This window comes from Pongo abelii, chromosome 9 (genome assembly GCF_028885655.2).
Source record: "Pongo abelii isolate AG06213 chromosome 9, NHGRI_mPonAbe1-v2.0_pri, whole genome shotgun sequence".
NCBI classification, from domain to species: Eukaryota; Metazoa; Chordata; class Mammalia; order Primates; family Hominidae; genus Pongo; species Pongo abelii.
This window is the reverse complement of record NC_071994.2, coordinates 21,903,391-21,923,444: the sequence shown is the minus strand read 5'-3', so window position 1 is coordinate 21,923,444 and position 20,054 is coordinate 21,903,391. Positions and strand designations below refer to the sequence as shown.

Genomic DNA, 20,054 nt, shown 5'->3' with positions numbered 1-20,054 from the left:
TGCTCATAAACTAATTCTGGGCTGGGATTCAATCCGTCATAGACTTCTACGGACTTCTGTTTCCCATGGTGTGGCACCTACCTTCCAGGAGTTTCCTTTGGATTTTGGAAAAGCCTGTTTTTTCCACCAGGTATAAATGTTTCTTTCCCATTTGTTTTTCAGCCTCAGAGAGCATGGTCTCCGGCCCCGCCATCATGGAGGACGATGACCAGGAAGTTGATTCAGCAGATGAATCTGTCTCCAATGATATGATGACTGCGACGGATGAGCCCTCCAAGATGTCATCAGCCACCGGGCGCCGAATCCGGCGCTTTAAGCAGGAATGGCTGAAGAAGTTCTGGTTCCTGCGGTACTCCCCCACCCTCAATGAGATGTGGTGCCACGTCTGCCGCCAGTACACGGTGCAGTCCTCACGCACCTCAGCCTTCATCATCGGCTCTAAGCAGTTTAAGATTCACACCATCAAACTGCACAGCCAGAGCAACCTGCACAAGAAGTGCCTGCAGCTGTACAAGCTCCGCATGCACCCAGAGAAGACAGAGGAGATGTGTCGCAACATGACCCTGCTCTTCAACACCGCCTACCACCTGGCCTTGGAGGGCAGGCCCTACCTGGACTTCCGGCCCCTGGCGGAGCTGCTGAGGAAGTGTGAGCTCAAGGTGGTGGACCAGTACATGAACGAGGGAGACTGCCAGATCCTCATCCATCACATTGCCCGGGCCCTGCGGGAAGACCTGGTGGAGCGCATCCGCCAATCACCTTGCCTCAGCATCATCCTGGATGGGCAGAGCGATGACCTGCTGGCTGACACTGTGGCTGTCTATGTTCAGTACACCAGCAGTGATGGGCCCCCGGCCACAGAGTTCCTGTCCCTGCAGGAGCTGGGATTCTCTAGCACAGAAAGCTATCTCCAGGCACTTGACCGGGCTTTCTCGGCCTTGGGCATCCGGTTGCAGGATGAAAAGCCAACTGTTGGCTTGGGTGTAGACGGAGCCAACATCACAGCCAGCCTCCGTGCCAGCATGTTCATGACCATCCGCAAGACGCTGCCCTGGCTGCTGTGCCTGCCCTTCATGGTGCACCGGCCCCACCTGGAGATCCTGGATGCCATCAGTGGGAAGGAGCTCCCGTGCCTGGAGGAGCTGGAGAACAACCTGAAGCAGCTGCTGAGCTTCTACCGCTACTCACCGCGCCTCATGTGCGAGCTGCGGTCCACGGCGGCCACCCTCTGTGAGGAGACGGAGTTCCTGGGGGATATCCGGGCAGTGCGGTGGATCATCGGTGAGCAGAACGTCCTCAACGCTCTCATCAAGGACTACCTGGAGGTGGTGGCCCATCTCAAGGAGGTCAGCAGCCAGACCCAGCGGGCAGACGCCTCGGCCATCGCACTGGCCCTGCTGCAGTTCCTCATGGACTACCAGTCCATCAAGCTCATCTACTTCCTGCTGGACGTGATCGCTGTGCTCTCGCGCCTGGCCTACATCTTCCAGGGCGAGTACCTGCTGGTGTCTCAGGTGGATGACAAGATCGAGGAGGCCATCCAAGAGATCAGCCGGCTGGCTGACTCCCCGGGAGAATACCTGCAGGAGTTCGAGGAGAATTTCCGAGAGAGCTTCAACGGGATCGCCATGAAGAACCTCAGGGTGGCTGAAGCCAAGTTCCAATCCATCAGGGAGAAGATCTGCCAGAAGACCCAGGTCATCCTGGCTCAGAGGTTTGACTCCCGCAGCCGGATCTTTGTGAAGGCCTGCCAGGTGTTTGACCTGGCTGCCTGGCCCAGGAGCAGTGAGGAGCTAATGAGCTATGGCAAGGAGGATATGGTGCAAATATTTGATCACCTGGAGGCCATCCCGACCTTTTCCCGGGATGTCTGTAGGGAAGGGCTGGACCCCCGGGGTAGTCTGTTGATGGAGTGGCGAGAACTCAAGGCCGATTACTACACCAAAAATGGCTTCAAAGACCTGATCAGCCACATTTGCAAGTACAAACAGAGGTTTCCACTCTTGAACAAGATCATCCAGGTTCTTAAAGTCCTCCCCACTTCCACCGCTTGCTGCGAGAAAGGCCGCAATGCCCTCCAGCGAGTTCGCAAAAACCACCGCTCCCGCCTGACCCTGGAGCAGCTTAGCGACCTGTTGACAATCGCTGTAAATGGACCGCCAATCGCCAGCTTTGATGCCAAGCGAGCCCTGGACAGCTGGTTTGAGGAGAAGTCTGGGAACAGTTACGCGCTGTCCGCAGAAGTCCTCAGTAGGATGTCTGTGCTGGAGCAGAAGCCAGCGCTACAGACCATGGACCACGGGACGGAGTTTTACCCCGATATTTAGGGAGCTGGCGCTGCAGAGTTCACTAAGCTGTTGAATATTTTTTTAATCTATACTCATAAGCTTTGATATATTATATAAATATATATTATATTATATTATATATATATATATATATAAACTCACACTGAAAATTTTTAGAAACCAAGGTGACGCGTCCACCAGAAGCCACTGGGAGCTTTCAGAAAGGAAAAATGTTGGAAACTGACTCTTGTCTACAAAATTTGGCAGCTGCAACATACATGGCAACTCATTTTCACTCACAGAAGCACGTGCTGGGGCCTCCTGTGTTCCCATCTTACTGTCCACCAACAGCATAAGCTAAAATGACAGGTCTCTGTCATCACCTTTAGGTAGCTCATTTTGTTTATGTTTTCATTTTCGGGTGGCGGGGCTCTGGGTTTGGGTTTATGTTCTTGCCTTTTCTTTTTTCATTTGGTTTTATGATGGGAGGGAGCTCCTCGGCCTCCTCATTGACATTCTGGTCCGGCTGAATCAGATCTCTGACTTAAGTCAGGGTGGGTTGTCTGTCTGCATTTGGGAGGTGGGGGGGTTGACCTTTCTCCCTCCCCACCTGACTTCAGCTTGAGATCTTTTTTTATTCATTTCCTGATAAGGGTTCCTTCACTGTCCTACAAACAAAAGTGTCGGTCAAACTGTGACACTGCCACACCTCACCTCTGTTGCCTCGTCCATCCCTGGGTTGTGGATCCCTTCCTTCCAGCCCCCCTGGAAACTCACAATATTACCCATTATACTGAAGGCAACATTGCCTCACCGCCGAGCTTGAAATGCTGGGGAAGGGAGAAGGGGTAAGCTTTTAGCATTCCTGTTTTTACGAGGTGGAGGATAAAACAATATAATTCCATTCCAATCCAGGGCTTTTGGGGAGATGAAGAGCCAAGAAGTCCAGACCCCAACAGGGGAGTGATTTTTGGCTAAAAAACAAGTAAAATGAAAAGTACATATTCGAGTTACACGGATTATTTATACTTTTTCTTTATAATCGTATCATGTGTTGAGGGTATTTTTTTTCCTTTAATAATCAAGAAATGCCTGCTATAGTTCAGTGGCAGGAGGTGTCAATGCAAATTGTGCCCTAAGTTATGCATAACTCAAATGAGAGTCTGTAGAGATGTGGTCCTCCGTTTGCAACAAGGCTGATAACATGCTACATGGTCATAGGAAACTGGGGAATGTGTCTCTGCCTGTAAACTCTTCCTTTTTTGAACAGGGTAGAGATATCCTAAAGAAATGGAGAAAAGAAGAGAGGACTCTCAAAGGCATCAGCCTACACAGACACACACACACACACACACACACACACAATCACAATATACAATATAAGCTTTAGAAATAGCCACTTGCCTACTCCCTGGGGCAAGTAGTGGTTTAAACTAGAGGAGTCTGATCAATGCTCTTTCATTCATTTAACTACCGGTATACCTCGCAAGGGAGTTTTAAAAAATGTGCGTGAGCTGTTAAAAACTTCTGTTCATGTTCCTACATCTGATTTATGCATATTTTATATGCAGAGATCCTATCACGTGGATGCAGGTCATTTTTGGGGAGGGAGGAAGATCTGAATTATATACATGTGGTCAGTTCTGCTGAGAGCTTCATCTCTTGGTTGTCAGAGGGTGGTGTTATCTGGCCACAGGCAAGGCCCCAATGTCTTCAACCTGCTTGGTTCAGACATTATAAAACTGTGGTGGCTTCCTTCCTTCTTGGTTTATGTTGTCTCTGAGGCCTCATGCCACCGCTGAGAACCATAGTGGAAATGTCATCAACACTGAACATGTTATAGCCCTTTCTTGGTCCCACCAGTCCGTTCATCCCTCACCAATCCCTTCCCCTTCACTTCCATGGTCTTGGTGCTAAGATAACTTTAGAATCATTGCTGCTAGTCAATAGCTTTTCATTATATAAATATATTATATATATTATATATTATTTTTGAAACATTTTTGTTTGTTTTCAACAGTGATGTAGCATGTTAAAAAACAAAAAAACAAAAAAAAAATGGGTTCCTCCAACTGTCCCACTGCCAGGCCTCATATGCTGCCTTCTTCAACAAATCAATGCACCCCTGCCTGGTGACATCCACCCCACCTCCCACCCCAGTTGCACACATGCTTCCCCACCCTCCTCTGAGCAAGAAGACAGTTAGCAGGATCTAGCAAGGAAAGGCTGAAAGCCCCCTTCTGAGGCTTTGAGGTTCCCACCCCCATTCCACTTCCCCACTTTAAACTGATGTCTCTCTCCATCTGCTCCTCCCATCAGGGTCAAAACCTAACTATGGTCAAGTGGGATGCTGTTGCAAAGCACCAGGTCCCACCTGGCCCAGCCCCAGCCTCGGGACTTCCTCTCCCCTTACACACGCAAACTGCTGTGTCTGGGGAGTTTCACTGAACATTGCAGAGACTAAGAAGGGTTGAGGGCAGAGATGGCTGGCAAGATAGGGCTTGGTGAGGGCAGAAACAGTAGGTTGGGATCCTTTCTTCTAGCCAACAGTTGCCTTAACACCTTACATTGGGTAATGGGTAGGGAGGAGCAGGCTAAGGCTCCTGCTCATTTGAAAACCAGGAAGAGAGAACCAGTGTCTTCCTGAGCACCTGGTCAATTGGAGCTACTCTTTTTCCTCTCAAGAGATCATGGCCAAAATGAGCTAAAATCTTCAGCTAGAAGGGGAAAAGCTTTTGGGCCAGTGCCAGTGCCTACCCTGTAGTTCCTGAGAAAGCTGAGAGCAGGTGACCCGCTTCTGGCCTAGCAGAATGAGCTGCTATGCACAGCATGCAGCTGCAGGGGTCACCTCCTGAGCTGGCCACCAGACTTTGGAAAAGCTAACCTCTCAGGTGGTCTTGAAGTTAGGCTAGGGCATCCCTAAAACTCTGGGTACTTGTGGCTCCTGCTGAATTTAGCCATGCCAGGGCTGTGGCAGACACTCTGTAGGCCACATTGCCGTGGGACAGGGAATAATTTGGGTGATACACCACTGCAATTTACACGGGGTCTCTTCTCAGCTTGGATGCTCCCTGGGAGGCCCAGTGCTTCTGTCCTGTGAATTCTGCGTGTGATTACCCATGATTTCTGTCATAGGCATTTCCCACTCTTCTGCTTGCCTGAGAAGGACTTGGACTGATGGGACACTCAGGGTCTAGCCCAGGGAGCATATGCTTGGCTAACCTAATCTCCCCTTGATGTGTATACAGAACTGTGGAAAAGCAGTTGGTGCATCCCAAATATTGTTACTTCAGACAAGACAGAGCCCTTTAACTCAGCCTCTGGCTTAGGAGTGATGACTACAGCCTTAGAATGAAGTGTGTCTCTGGGGCTGAGACTTGGCATAACTGGGCTGGCTGATTAGTGACTTTTTTTGGCTCGTAGGGATGGTGTGAAGTAAGATCAACCTTGAGGCCCAGGTTTGTGGCCAACTGTGCCAAGGCAATACCTGGCAGAGCCTGGGAGCCAGAGCCCTTATGATTAACATGATCTGCTTTTCCTTCATGGAGGACAAAACAAAAAATCCACTGCCATCTAGTATCTGTGAAACATGAGGACAGCCCAGTCATGTCTGTAACTCTTGCCATGTCAGAATCCCCAAGTTTTGCCCGCCTGGTTGAATATGAGAGTCCAGGCATCAGAAACAGCAGCCTTATTTAATTTAATTTTTTTAATGACTGGCCTATGACACCTTGTGATTCTAGGCATATCCTCATTTCCTCATCTTCACTTGGGACTGAGAGCAGGCTCAAGCTCCAGGGTCCCTGGATGGCAAGGTTCAGTGCTGGGCCCCGGAATCTATGGCACTTGGGGGTCTCTGACCTCAGCCTCTGCCACATGTTTCCAAGTTGAGTTGTTTTGCTGAGGGGGTCCTCCCCTTGAGTTGCTTATGCCAACCCTTTAATTTAGGAAAAGTACCTTGTAATTACTTAAGGTAATGTTTAAATGTTTTCCATTCATTTGGAGGTGGTGCCAACATGGGGGAAAGCATGCAGAAGGCTGGAAACAATAGCTGAGACCCTGCTGTGAGCCCACAGCCCTGGCCCAGCCGGCACTGAGGGGCTGGTGCCATGTTACTTGATCACCTGGAGCCTGATGGGACCCAGGAGGGGTTGAAGTATAACTTCCCTCTTCTGGATCCCCCCTTTCACTTTTCCTTCTACCCTCTCTAGGAATGGGAGTTCTAGACCTAGGTCTGCTTTTGGCTTTCAGTCTGGGTTGATTTCCAAGTCGAATTCATGCTTTTTCTTGGCCCATAGGTCCAATTTTGGCAGAAGGCATTGGACTTGTGCCCCCTCCCTGCTTCAAGAGGCAGATCTAGCCAGGCCAGGCTGGAGCAGCTGAAACAGGCAGGCCAGTCCTCCTCAGACAAGAAAGGGGTTTTCAGAGGGCAGTGGTGTGCCCATTCCAGACACCAGTCTTCTGGGGAGGTGGTGCTGTGTCATGGGTTCTAGTCTGGCCTCTTCCTTAGTCCTCAGGAGGACCCAAGAGACTGGCACGGCCCTTCTCCTGCTTGGAGGGAAATCCATCTCCCACTTGGTGGGGGCCCTTCTCTTGCCGTCTGTTGATTAGGGTGCTTGAGCTGAGTGGATGGTGCTGTGATATTTTTAAGGAGCCTTTGAGGCAATCTTTGCATGTTAGCCAGAGGGAGAAAAAGTGCCCTTTTGGGAGGAAAATGGTACGCCCCTCCACTTCCATCTGGCACTCCCTTCCCCCCCACCCCCTCAAGTGGTATCGCCCTGGAAATACCTATGCAATCCAGTCTCCCTAGGAGAGAGTGCATGGAAGCAGGGGTATGTGCAGTGTAGAATACAGATGCTACAGCATATATGTTGTATATATGGACATATACAGTACGTATACACACAGAGTAAGAGAGTAAATCACGTCTATATATCTATAAATAATATCCTATATATTTATACATTTCTATGTTTTAAATAGATATAAAAATAGAGTCTATAGAGCTGTGAGAGCAGTGGGAAGACTGGCGCTGTGTTGTGCAAAGGGGAAGGGAGCACGGCCTTCGGTGAGGGAGCCGGGCAAGGCCAGCAGGCAGGGTTGGCTGGCAAGGGGGCCTCCTACCCGGAGTGTTGGAGAGGAGAGTGGCTGGGTCCCGGCTCGCTCCATGCACTTTCTCTCCTTTTCCACAGGCTTGGTCTGAGTTTGGAAGGAGATACCCCCTGAGCTCCAGCTGAGGTGCCCCCTACCTCTCCCCACCACCACAGCCTACGCTTAGGTGGTCACTGCTGCTTGGCAGTAGGACGTGGTCTCTGACTCCTGGTGGAGGGACCACTGCACAAACTCCTTCAAAACCCTCCCCCACCAGGACTGAGCAGCGTCAGTGGCAATAAGAAAGCTGCAAACTGGATCAAGAGCTGGTCCAGGAAAGATACCGCCCCTGCCCTCTTAGATGCTTCTGCTGCCCCTAGAGGCCAAGCCCCTGAAGTGCAGCCGTCCTGGCCTCCCTCACTTGCTCAACCACTGTCAGGAGGAGAGGACGCGGGCAGCGTGAGCATCCACAGGCTTTCTGGCCAGGGCAGGGGGCATCAGCTAGCAGGACACGGTGGGAGAGACATATCTGCACACTCATAAATTCAATGGCTACTCCAGTCCAGAAGCAGGGCTTTGGCCCAGCCCGCTCCGCGCAGCAGCTGCTGCTGGCTGTACTCAGGACAACGCTGTTCCCCCTCCCTCACAGAGGCCCCGTGGCCCTTACCCCACTCCTGCCGTAACAGGCAGGTTTAGTTCACATACACTGTTCGCATTCTGTGACTTGAGGCAGAGGCTGAGCTGGGATACCCCAAGCTCATCCACTTTCGTTGGGGAGGGCGCCTCCCTGGGTTTATCACCAGCTCCTAGCCCGGGCCGGGCGGGGATGTCTGGGGGCCACACGGGGGCACCGGTGCAAGCTGGCAGCATGACGGAGGGCTTGTGCAGCCCTGACGGGACCCAGAAGCCCATTTGCTCCCAGTTTCCTCTCTCTGTTTTTTTCCTCCTGGAGGTAGGAGAGAGGGCCTGACCAGGCACCGGATGATGGAGCAAGGGCAGCTGCATGCTCCCTCTCTCCAGACCAGCCTTCCGCCTTTGGGGTCCGAAGGGGCATTTGCTCCCATCCTGAGCCTCCTCTGCCCCTGTCTTGCTCTTCCCCACCATCCTACAAGTACCTCAGTCTCCAGCAGGCCCACCCCTCCACCTGCAGCCCAGGGCGGGTCTGTTCTGCCAATGCCCACCTCCTTGAGCCACAGTTAGCTGCCAACTGGGTCTTGGGACACCCTCCAGTACCTGGCTCAAGAGATACCAGGCCGGGCCGAGCCTCCTTCCCACTGCAGTGGACCAGACCCACGGCCAGGGGATGGGCATCCCCAGGTAGCAATCCCACAATGCACTGTACCTCAGAGAGAGAGCATGCCAGGGGCGTCAAAGGACCAAGCCCTCTGTCCAGAGGGGGACAGCGGTCACAATACTGCTCACCAAAAGACAAAGGCCAGGCTGCCCTCGGGCACCTCTCAGTCTTCACTTTTGTCTCTCCGGAAGAACCAGCAGTCTGATTCCGTCTATTTCAGCCCCCGTCTCTCTCCTCTCCACCCCCACGCTGCTGAACCGTTTTCATGTCAATCACAAAGGAAAAATAAGTGGGGATGGGGGGAAATACCTAGGAGTCTATTATCACATACATATTAATATGTTAATACTTTCTTTCTTTAAAAAAAACCTCTTGATGTTATTATTTTGCAGACTACGCTTTATAGTACCTGTGTGACGGGACCTAGAACACTGGATACAAATAGAGCTATGTTGGTTTATCATAATATGTACGCAGAAACTTTCTTTTTGTCGTATTATCCTTGTAATGTAAGAAGATTGTTAATAAAAGCATTTAAATTTACTCACCACTGTTGAATTGCTGCCTCCTTGCCTCTATCCCCAGCCTGTGCTCTGGTTGACTCAGAACGGGCCCCACCGCAAGGGCTCAGGTGTCAGGATAGGAGCCTGCCTGCTGCCAGGTTGGAAGGAACTAGAAGAGGCCACTAGCCCCTTCTTGCTGCTCTCATTGTTCCCCCATTAGAGTCTCCTTCCAGCAAGTAACCTACGTGCCTCGCCCACCAGGCAGGCCAAAAGAGGTGTGACCGAAACCGTTTAAAATAAATCTCTCTGCCCCCATATGCATTCATCCCACAAGAATCTCCTGGAGGCAGCACACAAGGGCTGTTGCAGATAAACTGTTGTTCTCATTCTCCCTCAAGCTGCCTGGCATGGTTCTCTACTTGCAGACCTGTCCCTGGAGAAGGGTCTTTCCTCAATGATTTGTCACTGGCACTGGTATAGGGGTGATGAGTGATGCTTTCCCCACATTGTTTTACAAAAATTAGTATAAATCCAGTGAAGACACATAATATGTTTTAATTTTTTCTCCTGAGCTGCTCGGTCCTCCTACTCCCAGTTTCCCTGCCCTGCCCATTTGTCTTCCTTTTAGAAGCCTTCCTTGTTCCTTTTTCTTAACCTCTGTCTTCCGCCATTTTCCTCCCAGCCCTTGAAGGCTTCCTTCCCGTGGTTGATCACTCAGAGGCCTCCTGTTGTGAAAGCCACTCTGCAGACCCCATGGAACAGTCTAGTTTTCTTCTTCCCAGAGGAGGTGTAGGGAAAGAAGGAGAAAAGAGACATAGCTGTCCACACCCAATCAGCCCAAGTGAACCAGGCTCAGGCCCACCCCCATGCTGGGCTACACAGATTTGACCCACCTTTGCAGCAGTATCTGGAACATGTTAATGATTTCATCACCAGGAAGCAAGGGAAGGAAAGACTCCCCATTTGCACTTCACCATGAAGTTGGTCTCCCCAGAGTGGGGCTTGTAGGAAGTGATAAGGGGGTGAGATCTATTCCATTCCCTTCCTCCCTCTTTTCCTCAGCTTCTCCTGTCCCTCCTTCCCCAAGATTCAAGGGCAAGTTGAGTCCAACCCAGAGAGGACTTAGGAGAATGACCAGCTGCCTGAAGACCTGAAAGGCTACCGTGCAACAATTTCTAGAATGATCTTTTAAAACTTAGATTCAGTCATGGCATCTGCTCTGCCTAACACCTTCCATTGGTTTCCCATTGGCCTTATAATTCAATCCAAACTCCTAATTATGACCCATCAGCCCCGCACGGTGCAGCCCTGCCTACCTCCCAGCCTCATCTTGTCCTCCCCTGCATTGGGCTCCAGCCACACTGTCTTCAACTCACTAAGCTCTTTTCTACCTCGGGATCTTCTGATGCCATGAGCCCTTTGCCTGGGATAGCTTTCCCAAATGGTTACATGACTGAACTCTTCTCCTCTTTTAGGTCTCATCTAAAATGCAGCCTCAAAGGGGTCTTTCCTGGCCAGCCTATCTAAACTGTATAATTACTCTGTGTGTGTGTGTGTGTGTGTGTGTGTAAGTGTGTGTGTGTGTGTGAGAGAGAGAGAGACAGAGAGAGAGAGAGAAAGACAGAGATTGTTTTATGTCTGTCTTCCCCTTCCATATGGTAACACCCTCAAGGGAAAAGCTACATAGTGGCATGTAATCAGTGGGTATCGAAGGGATGAATGAACTTAAGCCACTCCTGATAGAAGTGCAACTCCTGCAATGCCGTCTTGGTCACAGCTGAGATCCTAGGTTCTTCCATGTTGCCTGTCTCTATCTTGGTTTCCTTCCTTGATCAGAAAGACCCTGCGCCTGACCTCTGTTTGCATCTAACCTTGACCCGGCCCCTACTCCACAAAGCTGGAGGTTGTTCCCATGGTACTCACTTGAGTTCCCCTCCATTCCAACTTGCTCTTGCCCCTTGGACAATGTTCTGCCCAATCCAGCCAGGTGTCTCCTAGTTCCTACAGGAAAGAGAACTTTTCCAGCTCCTTCCAGCTTGGTGATTCTCAGAGTTCATGCTTCCAGGTAGCATTTTTAAGCTACTGCCTATGCATGTAAGTGATCTTCCAATAAAGACCCTGGGCTACTGGCTGTACCCCAGAGCCTGGACTTTTTAGGGTTAGACCGTCCCAGATTCAAATCATCCTGTGCCTCTTTCAACCTATGGGACCTTGGATGAGTCACTTATCCTATTCTATCTCTTCAGCGCTTAGCCCAGAGCCATGGTTTACTAGGTGCTGATTATCATTATCATCCTCATTGTGACCTCTAAGATCAGGGTGAATGAGGTGCTAGGAAACGTCAAGGTTTCCTGCTGCCATCCTCTTTCACCCAGAATCCCTGCAGCTGCCCTGGGTGACTTTTAATACAGAGCCACTTACACCTTCAACTGGCGTGGATGCCTCTACCTAAATGAGAATCACCATTCCCCTCTCAGAGAGATCCTCAGGGCACCTTGTTCTGCTTCCTGCAGCTCATCTCACCTGGCCCTCAAGGAGAAAGGGACTGCAGAGAGGTTCTGTTTTTTCTGGCTAGAAAAGCAGGTTCCTCCTTTCTTGTCCCTGGTTGGAACCCCTAGGTTTCTGAAACAGGATTTCTGCCATTGCTCACTTGCCAACAGGCTGTCCTGAAACACCAAGAAAGGGCACTGGGAAACTGAGCTGGGGAACTATATGCCCTAGCGTGGTTAGGCTGCACTGACAGGAGACCAAACCTGGCTGGGGATGAGCGAGCACAGGGGCCAAATCACACAGTGGCCACCAGTAGCTCAGTTTCCATAGCAACGTCTGGCTTCTAGAGATGGAGGTGCCTATCTGGGAGAAAGTCTGGCTTCCTCCCATCCTCCTCCAAGGTAGGGGTCTTCTTCTCTGGCTTGGGGAAGCTGCTGAGGTCCCTGCCAGGGGCCATCTGTGCTGGCTCACCTGCAGGAGATGAGGAAGGGGAGCAAGGGGACAGTTCTCCAACACTTGGACTAAGAAAATGCCCAGCTTCCTAAATCCATCCACAGCCACATCCTGTGGCTTTATCCTTGCCAGGCGTCTGCCTCAGGAGGGAGACAGAACAGATGCTAGAGTTCAGAGCTCCTGAAATGATGATGCTTCCAATTGGCTCTAAAAAAAAAAAAAATGAAACTCTTGGATGGAAAATTACCACCAGCCCCATTAGCAATTAAGCAAATGAGAAGAGGCTGACTTGAAGCCTCAGGTGCCATTGCAGGTTGTCTAGAGGAGTGGGTAGCTGTCAGGAAGGACTGTCAGGAGATACCAGGGGGACATTGCCAGGCAGGCATGGGGCAGGGAGGGCAAGTACACATGTATGTTGGTTTAATTTGTTTTATGCACAAGATAGGAGGCTAAAGGTATGTGTAAAAAGTAAGTTGTTGGCTGGGTGCTGTGACTCACACCTGTAATAATCCCAGTACTTTGGGAGGCCAAAGTGAGCAGATCGCCTGAGTCCAGGAGTTTGAGATCAGCCTGGGCAAAACATAGCAAAATCCCATCTCTACAAAAAATACAAAAAATTAGCCGGGTATGGTGGCATGTGCCTGTGGTCCTAGCTACTAAGGAGGCTAAGGTGGGAGGATTGCTTGAGCCTGGGAGGTCAAGGATGCAGTGAGCCTAGATTGTGCCACCATACTCTGACCTGGGTGACAGAGCCAGACCTTGTCTAAAAAAAAAAAAAAAAAAAAAAAGCTGTTGACAGTCTAGGTCATAGAATCACAAAATGTTAAAGCCAGAAGGAGCCGTAGTGATCATTTGCTCCAAATTCATTTTACAGTTGTGGAAACTGAGGCCCAGAGGTAAGTGACTTACCCAGGGCTGTGAAGGTGGTCAGTCACAAAGCCAAGCCAGGTTGCAGATTCCCAGCTCCTGATGCAATGCTCTAGACATGAGTCAATTTTGTACTCAGGAATAATGCTTGTTATTCGAAGCATTTCAATGGAAAGTCTTTGTATAAAGTGACTCATGAACTCTGCTTCCCTCTTCCATTTCTCTTTTATATCAGTCCAGACTCTTAAGTATGAGTTTTGGGCTCAGGCAGGCCATATTCATAGTTACCTGTGAAACATAGTCTGCATAACATTTGGCTATGTGGGATAAAACCAACTGATCCTATTTTTTATGAAAATTTAAACGCTAGTTGCCATTACAATAGAATGTATGTGTATACATAATATAAAATAGGGAATTATATGCAGACTTGGAAAGCAAAGACATCTCATGGCTTTCTTTATGGATTGTTTATCCTATTTAAGAACCTTCTATTTTAATTCTGTGTGACCTGGCTAATTTTCTACTAGCTTTAAAATTCAGGCCCTGCTCCTTGCTTAATCCCTCTTCCTCCAGAGGCCAGGGCTGTAGTGACCACCAGGAAGGCTTAGGATGACAGGAGTCCAGGAGTCCCCTTGTCCCTGCTTGCCACCAGGAGTTCATGAGTACCACTGGCTGCTGCTAGACCCTTCCATTGATGGAGTATTTCTTTGGGGAATGTTAAAGAAAGAGAAGTTACTAGTTTCCACCTAATTTTTCTCCCCAGCAATGAAGCCAAATCCCTGAAAACCTCACCCAACCTTGGCTTTCCTAATTGTATGTAGCCTCTTTGGTTCAGTACTCAAGCAGGGCCACCAAGGTACACACACATGCACATGCACAGAGTACTCTATGACTCACTCCTGGGTATGTATCTTAGAGAAATTCACACAAGCACACAAGGAGACATGCACAGGAATGTCATAGCAGCATTTCTTGTAACAGTAAAGAAAAAGAAAAAGAAACATGTAGATATACATCAACTGCATAGGACTGTGGCATATCCATACAATGGAATATCATACATCAGTGAAAAAGAAATAAACTGGAGCTGCATGTGTCTGCACAGATGAAACTGAAATAGTTAATGTTGAGCAAAATAATGTGATACAATTTAAATGAAGTTTAAAAACACTTTACGGAACTCAGGGCTTATAGAGACATGTAGTAAAAGTATGAGGGAATGCCTGGGATGATAAACCCCAAATCCAAGGTCATGGTCTTCTGAGTAAAGGGCACTGAGGGTACTTCAATTGTAGTTGTCAAGTTTTGTTAAACATGGCAGTGGCTCATAAGTGCTTATCAGATGATTTCTTCTGCATTTTATATGCCAAAATATTAGGTAAAATGGAAAAAAAGAAAACACCAGGCAGCTGACCCTGTTGGAAATTTTTTATTTACCACTGCAAGGTTTTTGCTCCAAAGTGTCACACCAGACATATGACTACAATGTCTCATGCGTCTTTTTGTGCTTTAGTTCATGACTGCAAAACACACACTTAGCATTTGACAACAGGAAACACAGAGGGCAGAAACAAATCACAAGGACTAGTTGGTTTAGGCTACAGCCACATTTTACCCAGGACTCCTTTACATCCAAGAGAAATGGACCCTGAATCACTGGTCTCCTAGCTGACTCTCTGTGCCCAGCTTTGTTTGGGGTGACTTGTCATTCAACCCACACAAAAAGTTATATCTCAAATCAAAATGGACAGACATATGCAAGGTCTTAATCAATAAGTGCTCAACAAATAGATATTGATTTGATGCAAGAGGTGGAGTCACAGATTAATGAGGGTGGACTCCTGATTTTCTATCCCCATAGAAATCTCTGAAGAAAGAACCAGATCACCTTTTTGAGCAACAGCGCGTTCTGAAATGGTCTCTCACCTTATTTTTACCTCTGCCTCACACCCTTTTTAGAAATGCTCACTGGCATCACACAAGGTGTTCCTTTCAAAAATGATGAGGTACTTCACACAGGCTCAATTACTATAATTTGATAGTAAATTGGAAATGTTTCTGGTACAAGGTAAGCTGATGCAAAGACTACTGAAATATTTTGATTTGGCAGTTTGACATCTCTGGGTAATTTAAAATTCACTAAGATGCAGTTTTAGTGGAAAAGCAGAGCAATTATATTCTCTTCATCTGTTGATTACATTTACATGGAGAGCAATGAATTGTCATTAGGCAAATAGTAATACTCAATGTCATGAATTTCTAGCTTGACTGCTAAGACATCTGATGCCTTTACCATTGAGAACTCAGCTAGGACTCTAATTTTTATGCCATTTGCAGTGTCTTTTTCTGCCTACTCCACCAGCCACTCTTAATTCATTAATTTACTCAACAAATATATATGGAGCACCCATGAGACAGCTTTATCCCAGGCACTTAGAATACAGTGAACATAACAGACAACTCTCCTTCAAAATGTATCTCATTTCTGTAATCCCTGCTAAGTGAGGTCAAGGCTGACATCTAAGATGTTCTGTGGTGGAACCTGGCTCCCATCAGGGGCAACCTTTAATTTGGATTCTGGAAGACTAAACCTTTGAGATCCCTCCCCGCCCCCCCCCCCAAAAAAAAAGGAAGAAGAAGAAGAATGAAAGGATGCTTCATGACCAAATGACGATAGGTGGAGTTGATAACTCTGGGATCAGGGGCCCCGCCCAGCCCACCTGAAATTCCTTTGATGGTACTATAAGGCAGCTGCACAGATTTATAAGAAGCCATGTTTCCTGATTTTTAGTCTAGAATCCAAATTTTCTAGATTGGAGTAGTAGATGTTACCAAGAAGAGAATGCTGGTCAGCTTTCAGCTTATAGGAAATGTTTTGTTTTCTTTTACCCATATCAACCAAACAGAAGAAACCAGTATGGTGAAGAGATCTCTAAAACATTTTATAGGAAGCCACTAACAAGTGCTTTGCCTACACAACACTAGGCAGGGGCTGGCCAACCTCAATGATGAAGGTTTCCAATTATCCAAAAGACTTCCCATGAAAGAGGGATTCGATAGTTTTTCTTTTTTTTTCAGAGGATGGGTAGAAGTTATTTCTAATGCTTTCCTATTTCTGTACAGAAAGAAAAAATAATGACCACAGGTTATAAGGCTCCTGCTCAGATTCTCGGGAGAGGCCAAGTATGACTTGACTTGTTGAAGGAATGAAGCCCTTATCCATCTTTTCCAGGAATTCTGTCTTAGGGCAGGGGATTAGGGTGACATCTGAAGGCCCAGAGTTTTAATATTAATAGAGAGGGGTCCAAAGGCAGAATCCATGGTTCTGGAAATGCCACGATGCTTCTGGCACTTTCTGGGCATTCTCAGCTGCCAAACTAAAGTGAAAAATAGGCTGTGCGCAGTGGCTTATGCCTGTAATCCCAGTACTTTGGGAGGCCGAGGCGAGTAGATCACCTGAGGTCTGGAGTTGAAGACCAGCCTGGCCAACATGGTGAAACCCCATCTCTACTAAAAGTACAAAAATTAGCCAGGCATGTTGGTGGGTGCCTGTAATCCCAGCTACCCAGGAGGCTGAGACAGGGGAATCCCTTGAACTTGGGAGGCGGAGGTTGCAGTGAGCCGAGATCGTGCCACTGCACTCCAGCCTGGGCAACAAAGAGCAAAACTCCATCTAAAAAAAAAAGGTGAAAAATAGTAACTTAGCTTAAAGATGATCTGCTGGTGGCCTCAGAGTTTGTTTTTAGCCAGAGAGTGCCTACAGGTTTTGAACACTATTTCATCTAGTATATCATTCATTGGGGTAGGCTTCCTAGTCATTAGTCCTATCTTATACAGCTGGCCAAACAGGTTCTAAAGGGCAATGTCAACAACAGAACCCAGGAATCCTGGTTCAGGGGTAAGTACCGTATCCACTTAGCAAGGCTTATAATTTAGATTTAATTAACAATGTGGACATCTGTTTAGAATAACAAGGTAGGAATTCAAAACCTAGCTGCTGGTTATTTACCCATTCAAGTGTAAACGGACAGAGGGAGGCACAGTTGCAAAAGACCTGATTTCTTTTTTAAAACTGTCTTTCTTCTCTACCTACATGTAGCCAGATGTCATAGACTAAGTCAATAACTAAATTCCTCCTGAAGTGACTAGAACACTGAGAAGGGACCGGTCTATCTCAGTCACTTTGGTGATGCTGGTGGGTGTGACATCTAGCAATCAGAACCCAGCCAATGACTCACAGGAGATCCCACCTGTACTTTGTTAGGGATGGTCTCCCCAAGGATAATAGAAACTGATTTTAAGATAAAAACAATAAAATTCTTCAATAAAATCACAAAATTCAGTCCAAGAGCAGGGGGCTTATGAAATGCACAAATTAAAGTATTAAGAATTAAAATAATTAAATTAAAAAGCTGAGGCCCCAGATTTCACACTGATGGTTGAGGTGTCCAGTATTGGAACCGGCTGCACCATGGTTTTGGGACTCCATCAAGGACTGTGGCTGAAAACCTGTGTGGAATATTGTAGAAGGAATTTCTCCAAGTACAGTGCTCCACCCTCTACATCAGCTTGTTAAAAAGGAAGGCTCCTGGGCTTCGACCAGGAATACCGACTAGGAATGTCTCCAGGTGAGCCCAGGAATCTGCTGGTGACTCTTCACATGCTAAAGTTTGACAACTGCTGGGTGACTGCCCTGCATGGTGAGCTTGATTGAACGCTGGCTAAGGTTTCCTTCCACCTGGGCAACCTCTAACTCTAGGAGTTGATCCAGGATACTTTCACTTCCTTCATCATTTTTGAAATGCTTGTTTTTCAAAAAGCCAAATTCTTCTTTGCATCCATGATTCCCACATTTAGCTTTCTCTGCATCTGACCTAACCCCACCTATAAAACAGGCGTAGGAATTGCATTTGATAAGCATCTCCTTCAATAACACAGATGAGCAAAATGCATTCCTCAGTGTGACCCACATATTCCATTTCCTGCTCTGTCTTGCTTATTTCTAAGAAACAGGAGTATGATGAGAGAGCCATCCCAGCCTTGCAAACACATCTGTCACTGTCTTCTGGGTGTCAGAATGAGGAAGGGGCACAGATAGGAGGTTGCAGAGTACGGGTCAGGGCTGTCCAAGAAGGGAGGCGACCAGGCAGCTGGTTACAGGTGCAGCTGGTGCCACATGGCAATCTGCCGGCGAGGGTTTTTCAGCATCTCCTCCCAGTGGCTGCGCTCAGAGCCGGAGGTGTGCAGGCCCAGGCTGCAGTGGCCAAGCGCACAGCTCTGCCCTGACTCGTCCTGGCCCAGCACTTCCAGCTCCACACTGGAGGCCTGCAGCAGGTCGTCGGGCAGCTCAAACATGATCATCTCGTTCCACACAGGGTTGATCTTGTGCTTAGCTCGTTTAGTCTGCTTCTTCTTCAGCTTCCGAGCCTGGTGCTTCAAGGTCACCTTGACAGAGACATCTAGGGAGGGGCAGAGGGGAAAAGAGACAGAGAGAAGGGACAAGAGTGAGTTTCTGGGATCTGGCAGGGCCCAGGACAAAGCTCCCTCCTGGTGTTGGAAAGATGATGTCTCTGGCTCAGGAGTTCGGACATCTGTGCCCCATATACCCAAACATCTTAGAGGCCTCAGTTTTTCCTTCTGGATACACCAGCACAGGTCCCAAGTCTATGTGACCATAGAAGGCTCTGCTATACGAGCAGGAAAGCATCCCACCTGGACAATCTACAACTCTAGGAGTCGATCCAGGATACTTTCACTTCCTTGCATTGGGGATTATTCTCCATTCCCCCACCGGGCCATGCATTCATTCAACAAATATTAAGTGCCTACCCTATGGCAGGCACTGGTCTAGATGTGGGGATGCAGCAGAAGTTCTTGCCTCCATAGAACTGACACTAAAGTGTAGGAAACGGCCAATACCACGATACAAAAGGCTGGCCACTGGGTGGCCTGTGACTGGGGCATGTTAGAGTACCAAGAGGGAACCACCTTTGCTACATGACTTCATATCCTCACATCAAACCAGGTCCATGACAATAGCTCAGGGGTCCTGCAGCTGGATTTCAAACTCAGACCGGAAAAATGAAGCCAGCTCCTAAGTCTTCAACCCTTTGATTCTTGGTGTAAGCATTTTTGTCTGTTATTAAAATAGGAGATCCCCTGCTGGTTGGTTGAGTTCTTCTCATCTGCGCTTTTTAAAGTTTTATTTGAAGACCCCCAACTTCATGTGGAAGAGGGATGAAGGCAGACTGCCTGTTCCTGCACACTCCCCCAAACCCAGGGCACTGCATCAAGAGAGCTGGCCCAAGGAAATCCACAAACAGGTTACCAGGCGAGCTTTCATGTCACATCACAAGGCTGGAGTGGATTACTTAGTCAAGGTTTCCAAAGCTAATGTGAGAATAATTGTTACTTTGTATTTATTGCTGTAATTATCACCCCTGGGAGGTTAGTTTGTTATTTCTGCAGACAGAGTTGAGAGACGAAGTGTTGTACTGTAATTGTCCTGACAGGAGCTATAAAAAAGAGCAAGAAGCAAAGAATTGTCTAAAGGGAATGAGATAAAAGCATTGAACTTTGACCTTTGACTCAGGAACCTGCCAGCAAGACCAACTCTTCTGATTTCATTAGCCCCAAGTCTTTTGCTTGAAATTCAGAATGCAGTGACAATTCTTTATTTGTACCCTGCTATAAATAGAGACTTATTTATATCTTGCTAAGAGCATGTGGCTTCCAGTCCAGGTATTATCTGGCTAACGGAGGATGCTTTCCTGCTCATGTAGGAGAGCTTGCTTTGGTCTCCGAGATGCTGGACCTGGACTGGGGTATCCAGAAGGAAAAACTGAGGCTTCCAGGGTGTTGCAGAAAAGCTTATTTGGGTATATGGGGCACAGATGCCTGAAGCCTCAGGCCTCTCAGCCCATGTACCCACACACCTTCTGCCATCACCCACACTCAGCTGGTGTGAGGGTGGCAGTTGGCAAAGGCTGAGAAGAGAGAAGAGACTGGGGTGGGTGGGGGGAGTGCAGTGGCGGTGAGTTCAGACAGGAGGGGAAGAACCTGGCC

The 20,054-nt window shown here is 48.2% G+C and overlaps 2 protein-coding genes across 8 annotated transcripts in view; one reads left to right on the top strand and one right to left on the bottom strand.

Moving 5' to 3' along the window:
- The window catches only part of PRDM11 (PR/SET domain 11), an 89,995-nt gene extending 80,189 nt beyond the window's left edge, over nt 1-9,806 (top strand). For 6 of the 7 annotated variants that reach the window (XM_054524444.2, XM_054524442.2, XM_024255899.3 and 3 more), the window contains one exon: nt 163-9,311. In XM_054524444.2, the coding sequence (XP_054380419.1) occupies nt 163-2,327 (2,165 nt within the window). In that variant the 3' untranslated portion in view covers nt 2,328-9,311. Of the gene's footprint in view, nt 1-162 lie in introns of all 7 variants that reach the window. The other variant, XM_054524445.2, reaches the window with a different exon arrangement.
- Nucleotides 9,807-14,062: 4,256 nt separating this feature from the next.
- The window catches only part of SYT13 (synaptotagmin 13), a 46,511-nt gene continuing 40,519 nt past the window's right edge, over nt 14,063-20,054 (bottom strand). The window contains exon 6 of the mRNA XM_024255947.2: nt 14,063-18,448. Within this exon, the coding sequence (XP_024111715.2) occupies nt 18,144-18,448 (305 nt within the window). The 3' untranslated portion in view covers nt 14,063-18,143. The remainder of the gene's footprint in view (nt 18,449-20,054) is intronic.